The 21684-nt window shown below is 38.4% G+C and overlaps 1 protein-coding gene, 1 long non-coding RNA gene and 1 gene segment (V, D, J or C); all 3 read left to right on the top strand.

Moving 5' to 3' along the window:
• Positions 1-8506, top strand: part of LOC141255787 (immunoglobulin heavy constant mu-like) — a 13787-nt gene extending 5281 nt beyond the window's left edge. Inside the window, 4 exon segments of the C gene segment in view lie at positions 3891-4196; positions 5727-6056; positions 6217-6540; positions 7954-8506. Coding sequence covers positions 3891-4196; positions 5727-6056; positions 6217-6540; positions 7954-8342 — 1349 coding nt within the window.
• Positions 1-21684, top strand: part of LOC141255734 (uncharacterized) — a 971797-nt gene that overhangs the window by 808257 nt on the left and 141856 nt on the right. Inside the window, exon 1 of one of the 3 annotated variants that reach the window (XM_073671121.1) lies at positions 18022-18158. The exons of the other annotated variants lie outside the window; for them this stretch is intronic. The gene's annotated coding sequence lies outside the window, so the exon portion shown is untranslated. Of the gene's footprint in view, positions 1-18021; positions 18159-21684 lie in introns of those variants that run through there. 3 annotated transcript variants of the gene reach the window in all.
• Positions 14293-17468, top strand: LOC141166545 (uncharacterized). Its single transcript, XR_012251322.1, has 2 exons — positions 14293-14412; positions 17245-17468. It is a non-coding gene; the product is annotated as an uncharacterized lncRNA (long non-coding RNA).

Here is a 21684-nt window from a genome sequence, read left to right as displayed (position 1 = left end):
AAGCATAATCAGTACAGCAAGTGCAGTATGGTATATAGCACAGTATGATATATAGCATAGCAGGTATAGTACAGCTTGATAGAAAGCATAATCAGTGCAGCAAGTACAGTATGGTATATAGCACAGCAGGCACAGTATGATATATAGCATAGCAGGTATAGTACAGCTTGATAGAAAACATAATCAGTGCAGCAAGTACAGTATGGTATATAGCACAGCAGGCACAGTATGGTATATAGCACAGCAGGTGCAGTACAGCGTGATAGAAAGCATAATCAGTACAGCAAGTACAGTATGGTATATAGCACAGCAGGCACAGTATGGTATATAGCACAGCAGGTATAGTACAGCGTGATAGAAAGCATAATCAGTACAGCAAGTACAGTATGGTATTTAGCACAGCAGGCACAGTATGGTATATAGCACAGCAGGTGCAGTACATCTAGACAGAAAGCATAATCAGTACAGCAAGTACAGTATGGTATATAGCACAGCAGGCACAGTATGGTATATAGCACAGCAGGTATAGTACAGTGTGATAGAAAGCATAATCAGTACAGCAAGTACAGTATGGTATATAGCACAGCAGGCACAGTATGGTATATAGCACAGCAGGTGCAGTACAGCTTGATAGAAAGCATAATCAGTACAGCAAGTACAGTATGGTATATAGCACAGCAGGCATGCTATGGTATATAGCACAGCAGGTGCAGTACAGCTTGATAGAAAGCATAATCAGTACAGCAAGTACAGTATGGTATATAGCACAGCAGGCACAGTATGGTATATAGCACAGCAGGTATAGTACAGTGTGATAGAAAGCATAATCAGTACAGCAAGTACAGTATGGTATATAGCACAGCAGGCACAGTATGGTATATAGCACAGCAGGTGCAGTACAGCTTGATAGAAAGCATAATCAGTACAGCAAGTACAGTATGGTATATAGCACAGCAGGCATGCTATGGTATATAGCACAGCAGGTGCAGTACAGCTTGATAGAAAGCATAATCAGTACAGCAAGTACAGTATGGTATATAGCACAGCAGGCACAGTATGGTATATAGCACAGCAGGTATAGTACAGCGTGATAGAAAGCATAATCAGTACAGCAAGTACAGTATGGTATATAGCACAGCAGGCACAGTATGGTATATAGCATAGCAGGTATAGTACAGCGTGATAGAAAGCATAATCAGTACAGCAAGTACAGTATGGTATTTAGCACAGCAGGCACAGTGTGGTATATAGCACAGCAGGTGCAGTACATCTAGACAGAAAGCATAATCAGTACAGCAAGTACAGTATGGTATATAGCACAGCAGGCACAGTATGGTATATAGCACAGCAGGTATAGTACAGTGTGATAGAAAGCATAATCAGTACAGCAAGTACAGTATGGTATATAGCACAGCAGGTGCAGTACCGCTTGATAGAAAGCATAATCAGTACAGCAAGTACAGTATGGTATATAGCACAGCAGGCATGCTATGTTATATAGCACAGCAGGTGCAGTACAGCTTGATAGAAAGCATAATCAGTACAGCAAGTACAGTATGGTATATAGCACAGCAGGTATAGTACAGTGTGATAGAAAGCATAATCAGTACAGCAAGTACAGTATGGTATATAGCACAGCAGGCACAGGATGGTATATAGCACAGCAGGTGCAGTACAGCTTGATAGAAAGCATAATCAGTACAGCAAGTACAGTATGGTATATAGCACAGCAGGCACAGTATGGTATATAGCACAGCAGGCACGGTATGGTATATAGCACAGCAGGTATGGTACAGCGTGATAGAAAGCATAATCAGTACAGCAAGTACAGTGTGGTATATAGCACAGCAGCTGAAGTACAGCTCAGGAGATGTTTAGCAGGTACCATACAGTTTAGCAAAATGCAAAAGCTTGGCAGAAAGCATAGCATGTTTAGTAAAAAGCATTTCTGGCATAGCACAGCTCAGTAAGCTTAGTCAGTCTAGTACCGCTCAGTAGAAAGCATAGCTGGTACAACCTAGCTCAAAAAACGACAAACCACATGCAGTACAGCTTACAGAAATTCATTGCAGGTACAGAATAGCCAAAATAGCAGAAATGATAGGTTATACAGCACAGCTTACAAGAAAGCAAAGCAGGTAAAGTACAGAATAGCAGAAATCATAGTGTTTACAGGACAGTATACAGGAAAGTAGAGCAGGTACAATATAGCTGAAAGTATAGTGTGTAAAGCATAGCTTAGAATAAAGTGTCGCAGGTACAGTATAGATGTAAAAAATAGCCGAGAAGAAAGCATCGCAGGTACTGTAGAGCAGAAAACATTGCAGGCACAGTATAGCACAAGGACATATAGAACAGCATAGAAGAAAGCATTATAGGGACCATATACAAGCAGAAAGCAAACAAGGTAACTTACAGGACAGCAGAAAGTACAATATTTACAGGGCAACGTAGAAGAAACAGCAGGTATAGTATAGTATACCAGGAAGCATAGCAGGTAAACAGCATGGCAGAAGAATGGAGCAGGTCCAATACAGCTCCGCAGAACACATAGCTGACCCAGAACAGCTCAGGGTAAAGTATAGCACAAATCACATGGAGTACAGGGCCCAGATACAATCAGTATGGATGGGCAGATAGAATACAGGTTGAATGGAAAGGATGTAGACTCAGGGATAGTAAGGACTATAGTATAGCTAAACAGGAGGAGTGCAGGAAACCATAAAGTAATGCAGACTGATGGACTAAATATACCATGGGTGTCTCTTATTGGATTGTGAACACTACACAGCTTGTAAGGCATTAGTAGTAATACATTACAGCTGATTACAAACTATGAGTATTAATCAAATACTCTACAAAAATGACATTCAGCATCCGGTAGTGCTAGAACCTTAGCCTATATAATTGAGCAGGTATTATAGGATGTAATCAGTAATGTCATCTCATGTATGTGCACACACATGTATTACACCTGCATATGTTACTCTGAGCAGCCAATTGTCACATTGTAATAAGGAGTAAAGCTCAGAAGGATATAGACACATAAATAGCTAACCTGTCATTCAATATTCTGTATAAAACAGATAGCAAACTGTGTAAGATTAGATAGAATTTATGTTAGTGATGTTTTATCAGCTGTTACAATGTACAAGACTGTAGACCATAGAAATCTAAGGTCCAATTATCGGCTTTCTGGAGATTTTTGGCAGTGAACTACAATGAAGAAATTGCCCCTCTGTGGAGAACTGAGGTTCCTGACCTCTGATCCATGGGGTGAGGCATCGAGGTGGAAAATGAACATTGAGGTGATTGCGCTTGTTTGCAGATCTATTAGCGATGAACACAGGAATGCAATTGGACATTTCCAAGCCTTGTAGGCCGAATAGTTAATTGACTTAAAATTCTGTAATAATGTAATCACTAGATAAAAGAAATAGCCTAGTAATAATACAGGCACAACTTTTCATGGCTTACCACGACTTAGTGTAACGTGAAAAAATAACTTCTGCTAAAACATGACAGTAACTTGTGTTGTCTGTACAGTGATATAATGTCATCTGACTGGTATAACCTATTCTGGGGAGCTATAAAATCATCCACATTTCAGCAGTTTAATTAACATAGTTCTATAGAATTTCTCAGAAGTTACAACTCTTCATCTGGTGCAGTGTTTTCCTATGTAACATTTATCTATAGGTTGTGTTCTTACTACTCCTAACCTATCCATGATGTTGTAGTTCCATCCTTATCACTAACTTGTGGCTATAACTCCTAATTTACAACTAACATGAACTGAAGCTCTTTTCTAACATTCTCCTTTTAGCTTTTGGCAAACTTCACCTCCTAACCAAGAATTCATTCCTTCCACCTTTTGCTTGTGTTCTCAGCTGCAGAGCAGGCACCATCTCTCTTTCCACTCATTTCTTGCGGCACGTCTCAGGAATCTACCGTCACCATTGGTTGCTTGGCCAGAGATTTCCTTCCAGAAGCACTTACCTTCAGCTGGAACGATAAGTCCAATAAGAGCTTTACCAATGGTTTTAAGACCTACAAATCAATGCTGCAAACCAGTGGTACCTATGCAGCCAGCTCACAAATCCAAGTGACAGGTGAAAGCTGGAAAAACCATGATCCATATTACTGCGCGGCAAAACATTCATTAAACACCAAGGTTATAACACTTGAAAATAAAGGTAAGAATGTTAAATGGTCCTCAGATTCTGTTACTATTGATGAGCATTAAAAAGTGTTTCTGTTAAAGGGAGTATGGACATCGGGTTGGCTTTTTTCAGGAGGTCACTATGTGCGATGCCTTGGAAGACACAAAATAGCATCTTTAACAACTATACAAAGCCTTTCACGTGTAATGCTAGTTAGCAAAAGTGGGTTGTAGATATAGAGTATTAGTAATAGTATTCCAACCCCAGCTAAGCTATGACTACATTGTGTTACACTCACCCTAGTAGCTTTGCTTCCATGGCATTATATCTGGTTTGCAGACGTATAATGCATCATAAGTTATACACATTTTGTTATCTTACTTTGACCTTTAACTTGTACAGCTGATGGTGTGGCTCTCAGACCAAAAATCTGATGTGCACCCCTTAATTTGAAGCTCCTATCTGGGCGGATAATTTTATTTTTAACTAAAGTGTATCAAAGTAATTTTATTTGGGAAATTCTTCATTTTCAAGATTCATTAAATGATTAAACTTGAGTATTAAGGTGATTTTAAACACAACGGCCCCGATTCATCAAGACCCATGTTAATCAAGTCTTTGATGAGGGGGCATATTGGAGTTTGATTTCTGGCGCAAGGAATGCTAAAGCTTGTTAGTAATTAGACGAGCTGTGATGTCATGTCCCCATTGCACCCTTGTCTCTCCTTGGGAAAATGCCAAGAGTTGCAAAATTTTTGCAGAACTCTACATTGCACAAAAATTTTGTGACCTTTCAAAGCAATATGCTGCAAAAAGGCAGTGTTTCTTTGTGCAATGCTTCTTTGTTATTCATTCCTTGCATTTTTTTTTAATTGCACATACTTTAGACATGGTATGTTCCCATAGGCTTCTCTATAGGAAAAAAAGTGCAAAAGAAAAAAATGCCACCCAAAAATTTGCAATTAAAAAAACGCACGACATTCATGGCTTTCGCTTAAAACGTAAAAAGAGAAAATCTTTGTGTGAAGAAAACATTACATTCTATACTATAGCTTTCTTGATGGGCATTACCTCAAATTTGTTGTCCAATAGTATTGGATTGATCAAAAATAATAATCAGCACACACACACAGCACCTCTGTGGCCAGACAAACTCAAAGGCCTTTGCCGGCTTTGGAAGAGGTGTCTGCCCCATTCGGCAGTCCCAGCACAGTTGCAACATCTAATTGGTTGTGGTGGTCAGGTGACTAGAAGAGCGTGTCATTGGGGAAACATCGCTTCTACTCACCAGAACTCTGCAGTCACTACCAAGCTACAGCGGTTGTGGGCCTACCAAATGGGACAGCCATTGCTTCTGGAGTTGCCAAAGACCTCAGAAGTGGTCTGCATTCTATCTGCCAGAGTGATGGAATGTGACTATGCCTCTGATTATTATTTTTCAACAATCAATGGTTAAAAAAACATTATTTCACTGTTGCCCAACCCCCTTAGCTTGTTTTAATTGAATGTGTGATAGCATGAGTGCACTTGCACTGACAAATGTACCAAATCTGTTAATTTCAGCTGCAAGTAAAAACTCAACTCCAGTAGTGACCATGGCTGCTCCTGTAAAAGAAGACCTCTATATGAATAATAACGGCACAATTGTGTGTATCATGAGTAATTACTACCCTAATGATATCAAAGTCAAATGGCTGAAAAATCACGTGGAGACCACCCTTAACACAATGACAGATAAAGCCAATGCAAATGCTGATGGCAAATTTGTCTTGAGTTCATTTATGACAATCTCTAAGAAGGACTGGGATGAAGATACCGTTTTCTCATGTGTAGTAGAACATTCTGCATCTGGCTTTTTTGAAACTAGGAATGTGAGCAAGTCCCTAGCTTGTGGTAAGTTAAATAATTTATTTTTTTAAAACTGTTTGAAAAGATAATTTGTCTGTGATTTGTTATAGTTCGCCACAGTAGATAGTGAAATCTCAGCACTTTATCATTGGTAAAAGAAATTTCGAAACTTCTTTTAGAGTAATAAATGTTCTTTCTCTTGCAGAATCATCATCAGCGACTGGAGTTATCCAAGTTGATGTTCTTCCTCCATCATTTGAGAGCATCTTTCTAAATAAGAAGGCACCACTCACCTGTGTAATCTCCAACATGATGAGTGCGGAAGGATTAGATGTCTCCTGGTATGAATTGGGCTCTGACATCAAGCTTGAAACCATTTTAGATAACCCTGTCTACAAAGATGGCGCATTTTCAATCAGAGCCACGGCTACAGTGTGTGCTGATGACTGGCTTACAAAGACATTTGAGTGCAGAGTGAAACATCCTGATCTTAGTTCCCCAAAGAAAGTAACCCTGGCAAAAGATAATGGTAAGCTTTTTCATAACACAATGACAGTCTTGTATCCTGCAGTCCAAAAGTATTAATGACCTGTTAAAATGATCCTATTTGTATTATTCTTAAAGGTTTTTCCAGGCTCGGAAAAACATGGCTGCTTTCTACTAAAGAGAGTGCCAGAACATTCGGTAGGATGTGTGTGGTGTTGCAGCTTATTTTTAAAGGGGTTTTCTTCTCATAAATGGGTAAAATTGTGAATTGCTTTTAAAAATAAACAACTTTGCAATTTACTTCTTATTAAAAACCCTCTCTGTTCTCAATAAGGGTGAGATTTTATATTTCAGAGCTTATGGCACATTGCCTAGGTTATTGGCCTCTTCTGCATTCTATCAGAGGTGGCTGGTTTCCTAAATGAGGAGTGTGCACTTGCAAACTTTTTGCTATAAAGCGTGCAAGTGCTGTTCTGATGCCAGATTGCTGGATCTGGTGAGCTCGAGTGCCCATACACTGCTCCAGTGCGCATACACTGCTCCAGTGCCCATACACTGCTCCAGTGCCTATACACTGCTCCAGTGCCCATACACTGCTCCAGTGCCCATACACTGCTCCAGTGCGCATACACTGCTCCAGTGCCCATACACTGCTCCAGTGCCTATACACTGCTCCAGTGCCCATACACTGCTCCAGTGCCCATACACTGCTCCAGTGCCTATACACTGCTCCAGTGCGCATACACTGCTCCAGTGCCCATACACTGCTCCAGTGCGCATACACTGCTCTAGTGCCCATACACTGCTCCAGTGCTACAGAGGCAAAGCTGCTCCTGCTTGCAGCATGGTAGACCACACAATTTAGGCCAGCAGTGCCACTATGCTGCTGGTCTGAACTGTCATATCGATCATTCAAGAAGGCACCATCCCGTCTCCCCAAAGGCAAGGAGGAAGCCAGGAGGTAGCGGAGCGGTGCCTTCCTGAAGATCACTCATGAGAACAATCCTTTAACTCCAAAAACACTGATCTGCAATACCAGTCACAACCCATATACAGTTTTGGCTTTCTTTCCTTGACAGCCCCTTTAAGTGTTTGCACACATTTTATCGGTACATGTCAAATACACGATACGGTGGCATGTAAAGTCTATGTTGGTCTATAGGGACTTTATGCCCTGATGCATGGTTTACCCAAGACAACATATTTTACCATAAAAGTAATGCTTTTAGAGGATATCTCCAAAGTATAATCGATAATCTAATATTTTCAGATTTTAGTCAGAATGACTTCATTGATCAGCCTTATTAATTTTCATATTACACAACCTCAATATATCTTACTTTATAAATAAAAAACAAACTTTGAGAAAAGCATATTTATAATGTTAAATATGAAATGATGGTACATTGATAATACAGCCTAAATAATCAATATATTTGTTTTATTTTGCTTCTAGGCCAGGAACCTCAGACACCCACAGTTTTACTTTACCCACCACACCAAGATGAGCTAAATAGAAAAGAATCTGTCACATTGACATGTGTGGCTCAGCATTTCTATCCAGCAGACATACTTATCAAGTGGACAAGCAGCGATCAGGTAGAAGATAGATATGTGGTGACCACTAAACCTATGCTGGAGCCTTATTCTTCTGGCAAGAAATCCTACTTCGTATATAGCACATTGACTATACCAAGCATTGATATCTGGAACTCTGGAAAATCCTACACCTGTGTGGTCGGCCATGAATCATTACCACTACAGGCCACCCAGAGGAGCATTGACAAAACCACCGGTAAACCAACTTCCGTGAATGTGTCCCTCGTTATGTCTGATTCCTGTTAATATTCCGTCCAAAAAGCTCTGCCTCTTGTTATTCCCTATGTCATGTGTGGAAGGAGAAGGAGGAAGAAATATCATCCTGGTGTTTGTTAGTCTTTTTTGTACATTAACTTGATTGAACTCTGTCTGCATATTGAAAAGTAGAAATAAAAAATATATATATAAAATGTTTTGTGTTTGATGTCTGGACTGCGTGAGCGGCATTTCTTGTGTAGTTACGAGTGTCAATTAACACCATTCGTAGTATCCATTTTTTGTACAATATTTCTCTAGACCTATGATTAACATTAGACTAAATCACCAGTTAGAGCTTGTCTAGAATTAAGACACGTACTACCAATAATACATACTTACATATCTATAATGGCCCGGATGAGCCATAATGATAGAAACTGGAACCATGAAGGAAAATTAGAGCAGAAAACTATGGGTTTCATATATACACATAAGACCCAAATTATCAATCTAATACAAAAATATAAGGCTAAAAATATAAATTTTAGCAACAAGTAAATGGAAGCTCCATGTATTTTATATATGGTTTAGTTATACTTATAACATCTGCAGGAATGAAGCCATCTTGCATCTCTGATGATCATGATGGTGGATCAGTACAGCTAATAAATGGAGTAAAAAAAATTATACATCGTACAATAATAGGACTAAGGTGTGGACAATAAATAACAAATGTATTTTATATATACAGGACCAGGAACTAGAGACCATTTGGGGTGGGATTTGTGGGCGATCAATGAGGCCGATTACTGCATTTTTTTTTACCTAGACTGAACTCTTTGAAAAATGATTTCTATAATTTCTGCAGCACATCCCTTATAAGCACTACAGCCATTGTCTTCCATAAGGTGATAGGGGTCCAAGCTTAGGATTCCCCTTTAATAACTGCTCCTACATATACCATGTTATGCACTGACAGCCTGACACTTTATCACTATGCCGTCTCTATGAATCCCACCTTGAACAAAGTGATAGTAGCACTGTAGAAGAGACTCAGGAGGAAAAGCACTATGAAAGTGGAGGCTGTGGTCCACAGGTTTCTGTTATATCCATTAGGTCAGGGAAAAAAATAAAATAAATATAAATAAATAATATATATATATATATATATATATATATATATATATATATATACGGTATATATAATTTTTTATTTATTTTTTTATTTTATTTTTTTTCCCTTGACCTAATGGATATAACAGAAACCAGTATATACATATACAAGAAAATATTTGGACTGATATGTCTCAACAAAAAAAAAAGAGCAATTTAAAGGTCATCTAGATGAACCCATCGGCACACGTGTCATTACTATTGTGTATACCTATACTGCCACTAGCCACATGTCTAAGAAAGGCAAATAGTTAATACATTTGGCATACCTTTCTTTTTATTTATGTAGTGCCATCATATTCCACAGTGCTTTGCAGACATGATAATGTCTTCCTACCTAGACAGTATCCAGAATTAATCTTACATGTATACACCCATAAAGATGCTTCACATTGTACATTTTAATATTAATAGTGAATAGACTGTTCCATTTAAACTGGATATTTTATCTCATAAAAAATTGACAAAATACAAAAAAATAGAAAATCAATTTGATTTTGAAAAAAAAACACATTACCATAGTGCACTTTACTGGTTCTAGCCCTTTATAGCAGAATAAACTAGCTGCCTCTTTTATAAACTGTTTTATCCCACTCCATGTAACTACCCGTGGGCATAACCCAGCAGACATTAAATCACAAAATACAACTATGTTGATATCAACACCAAAACCTTGATGAAGGTATATAAGTGTAAAAGTGCTGTGCAGTAGTGCGCTGTGTCCATCATTTTATAGTGATGGCTGAAAATATACCAACATATTAAATCTGTCAAATGGATTCAAATTATCTATCACCCTTGAAACGACAGGGCACGTTCATCCATGGCATCGTCAAATTTGGTCAAATACACCAAACCACATAGGCTCAGTTTATCTGCAGGATACTATTGGCTTGGTAATGAAGCTGGGATTTTAAATTTATTATAAGGCATTAAAAAAAAAAGAAAAAATAATAATTTTATTATATTTTAAAGAAAGTTGGAAAAACACAAAAAACACCTGGGGCTTCTTCATTATCATTTTTAAGGGACCAGCTTTCAGGATACCACCCCCTGAATTATTGGTTTTGGCCCCAGCACTAGGACACACTTTTTTTCTGGTCTAATATTTAATACAAACTCAAAAACATTTTTATCTGATGTTATGCCCCCACCTCCCGCCATTATGACAGAAGACACTATTGCCTATGCCAACTTCTGGCCAGTCTGTAGTATCAGTATATCCCTGCTATAGACATAGGTATGGATAAATCTATAGACTTACCTTGAGATATGTGGCAATATGACAATTATATGTGTCTATGTGCATGAATGTAATGTATGTTTCCTGTACAGCTCAGTTAGTGTATGTTCACATGTTGCATAATTGGATCAGTTTTCAGTACCAGCATAATCAATGACATTTCTGACATTTCATGCACACGCTTTTTTTTCTATGTGTATTTGGAGCCCTGTTACATTTTTTCAAAGACGCAAAATGTCAATTCTTTCAGGGTTTTGGGTGAAAGACACAAGTGATACACTTCGATATTCCAAAAAACACACATTTTCTTACCAGCATTTTTCCTGCTAACACTCCGGCAAGGTGCAAGGTCTGAACATGCCCTTTATTTGTCTTACTTACTATGCACGTATCTTTCAGATGTTTATGTACTAGTTGGTATTAATGTTAATATTTATATAACATCCCCACAGCCCATTTACTTTACATAGAGGAAGATGATGATACTGATGACCTGTGGACCACAGCCTCCACTTTCATAGTGCTTTTCCTCCTGAGTCTCTTCTACAGTGCTACTATCACTTTGTTCAAGGTGCGATTCATAGAGACGGCATAGTGATAAAGTGTCAGGCTGTCAGTGCATAACATGGTATATGTAGGAGCAGTTATTAAAGGGGAATCCTAAGCTTGGACCCCTATCACCTTATGGAAGACAATGGCTGTAGTGCTTATAAGGGATGTGCTGCAGAAATTATAGAAATCATTTTTCAAACAGTTCAGTCTAGGTAAAAAAAAAAGATACAATAATCAGCCTCATTGATCGCCCACAAATCCCACCCCAAATGGTCTCTAGTTCCTGGTCCTGTATATATAAAATACATTTGTTATTTATTGTCCACACCTTTAGTCCTATTATTGTACGATGTATAGTTTTTTTTACTCCATTTATTAGCTGTACTGATCCACCATCATGATCATCAGAGATGCAAGATGGCTTCATTCCTGCAGATGTTATAAGTATAACTAAACCATATATAAAATACATGGAGCTTCCATTTACTTGTTGCCAAATTTTATATTTTTTGCCTTATACTTTTGTATTAGATTGATAATTTGTGTCTTATGTGTATATATGAAACCCATAGTTTTCTGCTCTAATTTTCCTTCATGGTTCCAGTTTCTATCATTACGGCTCATCCGGGCCATTATAGATATGTAAGTATGTATTATTGGTAGTACGTGTCTTAATTCTAGACAAGCTCTAACTGGTGATTTAGTCTAATGTTAATCATAGGTCTAGAGAAATATTGTACAAAAAATGGATACTACGAATAGTGTTAATTGACACTCGTAACTACACAAGAAATGCCGCTCACGCAGTCCAGACATCAAACACAAAACATTTTATATATATTTTTTTTATTTCTACTTTTCAATATGCAGACAGAGTTCAATCAAGTTAATGTACAAAAAAAGACTAACAAACACCAGGATGACATTTCTTCCTCCTTCTCCTTCCACACATGACATAGGGAATAACAAGAGGCAGAGCTTTTTGGACGGAATATTAACAGGAATCAGACATAACGAGGGACACATTCACGGAAGTTGGTTTACCGCTGGATTTGTCAATGCTCCTCTGGGTGGCCTGTAGTGGTAATGATTCATGGCCGACCACACAGGTGTAGGATTTTCCAGAGTTCCAGATATCAATGCTTGGTATAGTCAATGTGCTATATACGAAGTAGGATTTCTTGCCAGAAGAATAAGGCTCCAGCATAGGTTTAGTGGTCACCACATATCTATCTTCTACCTGATCGCTGCTTGTCCACTTGATAAGTATGTCTGCTGGATAGAAATGCTGAGCCACACATGTCAATGTGACAGATTCTTTTCTATTTAGCTCATCTTGGTGTGGTGGGTAAAGTAAAACTGTGGGGGTCTGAGGTTCCTGGCCTAGAAGCAAAATAAAACAAATATATTGATTATTTAGGCTGTATTATCAATGTACCATCATTTCATATTTAACATTATAAATATGCTTTTCTCAAAGTTTGTTTTTTATTTATAAAGTAAGATATATTGAGGTTGTGTAATATGAAAATTAATAAGGCTGATCAATGAAGTAATCCTGACTAAAATCTGAAAATATTAGATGTATGCCGGGAAAAAATCAATTATACTTTGGAAATGTCCTCTAAAAGCATTACTTTTATGGTAGAATATGATGTATTGGGTAAACCATGCATCGGGGCATAAAGTCCCTATAGAAGCCCAGAGACTTTACATGCCACCGTATCGTGTATTTCACATGTAACGATAAAAAAAATTGATAAAATACAAAAAAAATAGAAAATCTATTTGATTCTGAAAAAAAACACATTACCATAGTGCACTTTACTGGTTCTAGCCCTTTATAGCAGAATAAACTAGCTGCCTCTTTTATAAACTGTTTTATCCCACTCCATGTAACTACCCGTGGGCATAACCCAGCAGACATTAAATCACAAAATACGACTACGTTGATATCAGCACCAAAACCTTGATGAAGGTATATAAGTGTAAAAGTGCTGTGCAGTAGTGCGCTGTGTCCATCATTTTATAGTGACGGCTGAAAATATACCAACATATTAAATCTGTCAAATGGATTCAAATTATCTATCACCCTTGAAACGACAGGGCACGTTCATCCATGGCATCTATCAAATTTGGTCAAATACACCAAACCGCATGGGCTGAGTTTATCTGCAGGATACTTTTGGCTTGGTAATGAAGCTGGGATTTTCAGTTTATAAGTGCCCTAAAAAAAAAAAGAAAAAAAGAGAAAAAATAACAATTTTATTGTATTTTAGAAACATTGGAAAAACACAAAAAACACCTGGGGCTTCTTCATTATCATTTTTAAAGGACCAGTTTTCAGGATACCACCCACTGAATTATTGTTTTTGGCCCCAGCACTAGGACACACTTTTTTATTGGTCTAAAATTTAATATAAACTTAAAAAACATAATCTTTATCTGATGTTATGCCCCCAACCTCCCGCCATTCTGATAGAAGACACTATTGCCTATGCCAACTTCTGGCCAGTCTGTAGTATCAGTATATCCCTGCTATAGACATAGGTATGAATAAATCTATAGACTTACCTTGAGATATGTGGCAATATGACAATTATATGTGTCTATGTGCATGAATGTAATGTATGTTTCCTGTACAGATCGGTTAGTGTATGTTCACATGTTGCATAATTGGATCAGTTTACAGTACCAGCATAATTAATGAGATTTCTGACATTTCATGCACACGCTTTTATTCCTGCTGCATTATTGCAAAGACGCAGCCTGTCAATTCTTTCAGGGTTTTGGGTGAAAAACACAAGTTATACACTGCAAAATCGCACCTAAAAATGCTCCAAAAACTCACATTTTCTTATCAGCTTTTTTCCTGCCAACACTCTGGTTTTTGGTACAGAAAAAAAGCTGCAATTATGCAAGATGTGAACATGCCCTAAAGGTCCCTTTATGTGTTTTACTATACCTGTGCATTTCAGATGTTTATGTACTAGTTGGTATTAATGTTAATATTTTTATCTCATCCCCACAGCTTATTTATGTTACATAGAGGAAGACGATGATATTGATGACCTGTGGACCACAGCCTCCACTTTCATAGTGCTTTTCCTCCTGAGTCTCTTCTACAGTGCTACTATCACTTTGTTCAAGGTGCGATTCATAGTGATAAAGTGTCAGGCTCACAGTGCATAACATGGTATATGTATGAGCAGTTATTAAAGGGGAATCCTAAGCTTGGACCCCTATCACCTTATGGAAGACAATGGCTGCAGTGCTTACAAGAGATGTGCTGCAGAAATTATAGAAATCATTTTTCAAACAGTTCAGTCTAGGTAAAAAAAAAAGATGCAACAATCACCCTGATTGATCTCCCACAAATCCCATCTCAAATGGACTCTAGTTCCTGGTCCTATCTCCCCTCACAGGAAATGGTTGGTAAATTCTGCGCAGCCAATCACTGGCCGCAATGATGACCTAAATACGTGAGTGATCGGCTGAACAGCTATTTCCTGCCATTTCTGATGTGTCAAGATGGCATAAGAAATTAAAGACCAGAAGGGACAGTCTAAGCTTTGGCGCAGGAGCTTTTGAGGTGGTGAGGATGAGCATCTCTGCTTTTCTGTTTTTAACCAGTCTGAGTTCTTTAAAAAATATTTTTATGCACTAGATGACCTTTTTAAGGCTAGATTCACACATCAGTGTTTTGCAATCCAAGTATGGACCATTAAAGATGGACCTGTCATAGGTCTCCTGACCTGAAGTTGACATCCTTATATATGCTTATGAGGCAAGTTCAGACCAGGAGACCAGCAGCTGGTCCATACTCAGACCATTGAGCAGAGATGTATGAATCCAGACTCAGAGGTTAGACACGTTAATGTGTTGGGATTTGGTAGAAATTCAAGCTTGATCATCTGAGCCATACATATTGCTGGTCAGTTTTGGGTTAGATGCTCCTTTTATGGATGATGTAACTATCTACAAAAATTAACTAAAGAGAGTATATGAGCTAAGCTCTTGGTCCTGAGATGACCTGTTAAAGGGGTTTTCTAACTAAAGCTAAAAGTCTGCAGTCATGCTATGTAACTTCAGATCTGTGAATCTTCACATTGCGCCCACTGTGCTGTGAGTATTCTCTGTAGCTGGTGGCAGGAGCAGGCGGTCATGTGACCTCAATTATGCGATATGCATATTCCTGGCCACATTCCGACTAGATGGGCGCGGCCTCGCTCAATGTGAGTGTATTGAGTGAAGCCGGACACAGTCTAGTCGAAATGTGGCCAAGAGTATCCATAGTGCACACTGTGCAGTCACTGCAGACCTGTAGCTTTAGACTGGACAACCCCTGTAAGCTAGATACATACCAAAGCATCTCCTTATATTACAGTATTTAACCTTCTATATTCCTGGCATCAATGCTACATAGAGAACTACACTTATATGTGAAAGGTGGTTTAGTCATATACCTATCAATATATTATGAGCTCGTTAGATAAGACAGTAGTAGCAAGAGACAGATTGAACTTTTAGACCCAAATAAATGAACTTTCTGGAAACAGAAGAGGTATCTAGGTTTAGAAGGACCTAGTGATATGTCCTCTTTAAAACTATCCCTTTGTTATCTATCATTAATTCTACTATTTACAGAAAGTTGGTAATTATCCATACTTGATCATTTTTTATGGTTTAATTTACACAATATTTTTAAAGCGGTTTCCCAACCACACACATTTATCCCCCAGGATGGGTGATTATTGTCTGATTTCAGGGGGTCTTATCCATCACTACAAATAGGGATGCAAAGTTTCTAATTTTTTCTCATTCATGAAACTGCTGTGAGGACACTGAATGGAGCAGGGGGTGAGCGTACTGCATGCAAACTTTATGGAAGTTACTAAGGCTGCGCTGTGCTATATTAGCACCAACTGAGACTGACTAAAGGAGCAGCAATATGGAGGTTTGACCCCCTGCTCCATTCAAACTCCTCTGTATCATGGCCCTGCAGATGGGAAGGAATAAGTGCTCACCATATCAAAGATATGTCACCTATGTTTCAGATAGATGACAAACATGTAATGTTGGGGGACCTAGAACACATGTAAATTACCTCATTAAGGGATCTAACCATTATTAGGCATCAGTTGTCCAATCAATTTGTATTAATCAAAAAAAAATCCCCAATCCCTCCAAAATGAGTAAACAGCCTAAGATACCCAATAGATTACTTTATGTGAAATATGCACTTGAGATTTTTAGCAATAGAATGTATTTGCAGCTTATAGGTATGTAAGATGGCCACTGATGATGAGAGTCTTGGAGAAAGGATTTCTTTGTGTAATCAGATGGCAAAAAGGCAGCACTTCCATCACATCTCAGTGGAAAAATAGGGTTTTCTTTATATGCCCATGAACACAACATTTTACCCCTATGTGTATGGGCTTTTTTAAGCTTGTATATATGGTTAAATGCAGAAAGCCTATTTTTTTCATTGAGATTTGATTGGCGTGCTGCCTTGTTTAGAAATTTGTATATGGTGATCACTTGATCCAGTGATTTTGAGGCTTTTATTATTATTATTATTATTATTATGCATTGCTGATATGCCGTGCAGCCCTTCATAAACATCATCATTACTGTCCCCATTGGGGCTCACAATCTACATTCCCTATCAGTATGCCTTTGGAGTGTGGGAGGAAACCGGAGAACCCGGAGGAAACCCACCAAACACGGGGAGAACATACAACTCCTTGCAGATGTTGTCCTTGGTGGGATTTGATACCAGGACCCCAGTACTGTAAGGCAGCATTGCTAACCACTGAGCCACCCATTCACAATGATCTTTGATTAGTGCTTCTTTCATTTTTTTGCCGTTTTGTAGATAGAAAAACAGATATGAGAGAGATTACAACTTGCTCAGTGTTACTATTTAATGGATTATTAAACCACATTAACTGTATTCTTTTTTGTTCTTTTCATCCGTAGGTAAAATAATTCCATTGGAATAGGTGGGCGGTCTTTTTCCAGAAGTTACTCGCTTTTTCTTACGATATCATGCTGTCATCTATCTGCTCAAGCTATGTAAATACTTTCCTCTCCCAGCCTGTACACAATGCACTGAATGCAGTATTGTCAATTCTTTCCTGTGCTTTTTTTGTGATTGTAAATGTAATCCTACAAGTGCAATAAAGATATTTTATGATAACACACAGATGGCATCGCTATCAATTATTCTTTTCATAATATTTCTTTAAAATCTTCTTCTTTAGATTCTTGACTGTAATCCTCTTCTTTAACTAACCTTAAGCACTGCACTGGATGAAGGTTGTAGGGTAGCAGAAAGGTGTATTGTGACATCTTAATGATAAAATTCTGATTATAATGGGAAAAAAACTTTTGTGGTATACGTACATGAAATCTAAGCGTAATTAATGTTTTTATTTATATGTTTTTTTTCTTTAGGCTCAGGCATGGTTTGCAACAGAAAAGATTAAAGAGTAACCATCATTTCAATTTCTAATGAAAATAAGAGAGGTTTTAATATATCTAGTTAAGGAAATCTGCTTCTTTCTCCTCCTGGACTGATCATTTATTCTGCAAATTCTCAATTCACAGGTAAGTTTAATGAAGACAGATTGTTACATTACTGAGATAGGAGATGACAGTTGGTGCTTATAAAGTTCTATGGAAAGGAGGGAGAGGAGGAGGGAGGAGCTCTGCCACTAGCTCCTCCCTCCTCATCCTCTCTCCACTTTACATTGGAGATGGCAGTTGTTACTAATAAGATTCTGTTTCAGTAATGAGCAAGTCTGTTTTCACTGAAGACAGATTTTACCCGTGAGTTGAGAATTTTGAGAATGAAACATCAGTCCAGGAGGAGAAAGAAGCAGATTTCTCTGGTAAGATGAATTACAAAGTTTCTTATTTTAACTTGTACTTTTGATTTATGAAATAAAAATTAAAATGATGATTACTCTTTAAATAATATTATAATTATTCTTTTCTACATGCATTCTATGCTTCTTAAGATAATGACATAAGCTAAAACAGAAAGTTTTGTTTAGGATCATACATGGGTAAACAGACCATTAAAACTAACCTTGTTTTATAGCTAGAATGTAAGACCAGGGAATATTTTCTTTTTTCTTTTTCACGTTTCTTCCAAGAGCCATAACTTTTTTATTTTTCCGCGAACATAGACGTTTGAGTGCTTGTTTTTTACATGACAAGGTGCAGATTTGAATTTCAGTACATTATATGGTAAAATGAATGGTGCCAAATGAGAAATTGACTTACAAGAATTAGCAGTTAATTAAGAGTTTACAGAAAGAATACCCTTTAGAAATTAATTTTTGATAGTTTAGTTAAAACATGTATACTTAAAAAATGGAATAAAGTCAATCCAGAGGTAATTAGATCATCACAGAACAAGATTAACAAAAAAATGACCCAAAAAACATAATTCATTGTATAGTGTGTTTCTGTCTCTCCCTGTATATCCCTAAGGAATATGATTGCCTGGCTGCTGAGGTTGGCACCCTAATGATAGACGCAAGTGGCGCCCTCGCTCAACGTCAACTGACCCTGGCAGGTCCTATTGATCACTGATCTAATATGATATTGATAGAATACCCGATAAATCCAAATCAGATCCAAATCACATAGTTACTCTTACTACCAAAGTTAGCTGGCCAGCATGATAGACAAGAACAGATCACTGGGTGAGCTGTTCCCACATAATCATATGACTCACCTACTATATATGGCTTATAGGGCAGAGATGCAAAGCTTAGTAAAATATATATATAAATACACTTGAATATATCCCCCCACAGTAACTGTGGCTTCTATGTACCTTAATTCACAGATGAGATGAATAATTGGTGCCCCGAAAGAAAGAAATAATATATGGTCAAACTATCTCTCCTTGCTTGTCCCCATGATGAAAGCCCTACCTAGCCGCGGAGGTTCGCACTCGACAACAAATGCAAATTGTGCCCCTGCTCATCGTCGGCTGTCCCTATTAGGTTTTATTAACCCCTTTCTAGCCCGTGACGTACTAATACATATCCGCTCCCTGGAACTTAAGAGCGAGATACATATTCGTACATCATGGCGATTTCGGCGCTGATCGTCACAACTGACACCCGGTACTATGTGCAAGGAGCGGTCTCGCACCGCTCCCTGCACATTAACCCCTGAAATACTGCGATCGAAGTCGATCGCAGAATTCCGGAGATAAACGCCAGTACTCGCCTCTTCCCCGGCGTCCCGCGCTGTCTGAGGCCAGGTCCTGTGGTTGTCATGGTGACCCGGATGTTGTCATGACAACATCCGGGTCACCAGACAGCAGGAAGATACTTTGATCATGCGCAGTGCATGATCAAAGTATCTTCTGCTTGCAGCGCTGACAGGCTGCATATAGCATAGGGATGCTGCTGCTCTCTATGCTATACAGCCGATCAGACTGTAAAAAGTGAAAGTCCCATAGTGGAACAAAGTGTAAAAGTAGGAAAACTGTCAAAAAGTGAAAAAAGAAATAAAGAAAAGATTGTAAAAATATTAAAAAAAATTTAACCCCCCCCCCCCAAAAAAATACACATATTTGGTATCACTGCGTCCAGAACGACCTGACCTATAAAAGTATCCCACTAATTAACCCCTTTAGTGAACACGGTAAAAAAAATAAATAAAAAATAAACAGAGCAAAAAACAATGCTTTATCATTATACCGCCAAACAAAAAATGGAATAAAACGCGATCAAAAAGACGCATGTAAATAAAAATGTCCCACAAAAACAAGCTGCCATACAGCTCCATCCGCCGAAAAATAAAAAAGTTATAGCTCTCAGAATAAAGTGATCCAAAAAATTATTTTTTCTATAAAATAGTTTTTATTGTGTAAAATCGGCAACAGCATAAAAAAACTATATAAATGTGGTACCGCTGTAAACACACTGACCCGAAAAATAAAGCTGCTTTATCAATTTCACCACACGTGGAAGGGCATAAAAAAAAATAAAAAAACAATCCCTGAATTCTTGCTTTTTGTTTATTCTGCCTCCCAAAAATTGGAATAGAAAGTGATCAAAAAATGTCACATGCCTGAATATGGTACCAATGAAAACGTCAACTCGTCCCGCAAAAAACAAGCCATCACATGACTCTAATGGCCGAAGTATGGAAAAATTATAACTCAAAACTAGTCTTTGCAAAAAAAAGCGTCTTTTAGTGTGTGACAGCTGTCAATCATAAAAACCCGATATGAATCTGGTATCTTTGTAATCGCACCGACCCTAAGAATAAAGTCATCTAATCACTTATACCGCACGATGAAAGGCGTAAAAAATAAACTGTAGGGTTAGGGTTGTGTTAGGGTTAAGGTTGTGCTAGGGTTGTGTAAGGGTTGTGCTAGGGTTAGGGTTAGGGTTGTGCTAGGGTTAGGGTTGTGCTTGGGTTGTGTTAGGGTTGTGCTAGGGTTAGGGTTGTGCTAGGGTTAGGGTTGTGTTAGGGTTAGAGTTGTGCTAGGGTTAGGGTTAGGCTTGTGCTAGGTTTAGGGTTGTGCTAGGGTCAGGGTTGTGCTAGGGTTGTGTTGAGGTTTGGGATTTTTTCAAAAGTAAAGAAAAAAAATTATGACAATATGGGGACTAGTGCTGAGCGCAAGTGCTCGCTACTTGAGTTTGCATTGGGTGCTCAGGTATGCACTGAGTATTGTGGGTGTTCGAGTGACATGCTCTAGTCTCCGCCCCATATGCTTCGCAGCCAAGAAAACCTTGCGGGGATTGCCTGCCATGCACGTGTGATCCCCTCATGTTTTGTTTTGGGTGTCTAACAACCGTGAAACATGCGGGGCAAGGACTCAAGCATGTCACTCAAGCAACCACGTACGTGGTACATACCCGAGTACTTGAGTATCACTCAAGTAGTGAGCACTTGCACTCAAGACTAATGACAACTTATTCAATATGATGACCTAATGTTATCAATTTCTGTGTCGTACCTCTGGATTCAAAATGTTCACTATACCCCTTGATAAAATCCTTGAAGGGTCTAGTTTCCAAAATGGGGTCACTTATGGGAGGTTTCCACTATTTAGGCACATCAGGGGGCTCTCCAAACGCGACATGGCGTCCGCTCTTAATTCCAGCTAATTTTGCGTTCAAAAAAGTCACACAGTGCTCCTTCCTTTCTGAACTCTGCCGTGCGCCCAAACAGTGTATTTTCCCTACATATGGGGTATCGGCGTACTTTGCACAAAAGTTTTTGGGGTCCATTTTCTCATCTTACCATTGTGAAAATAAAAAATTTGGGGCTAAAACATCATTTTTATGGAAAAAGTTAGATTTTTTTATTTTTACAGCTCCATGGTATAAACTTCTGTGAAGCACTTGGGGGTTCAGGGTGCTCACCACACATCTAGATAAG

The sequence above is a fragment of the Phyllobates terribilis genome, unplaced genomic scaffold (assembly GCF_046119375.1).
Source record: "Phyllobates terribilis strain yellow unplaced genomic scaffold, ASM4611937v1 Scaffold_1__5_contigs__length_1240528914, whole genome shotgun sequence".
Lineage (NCBI taxonomy): Eukaryota > Metazoa > Chordata > Amphibia > Anura > Dendrobatidae > Phyllobates > Phyllobates terribilis.
This window is presented reverse-complemented; position numbering and strand designations above follow the sequence as displayed.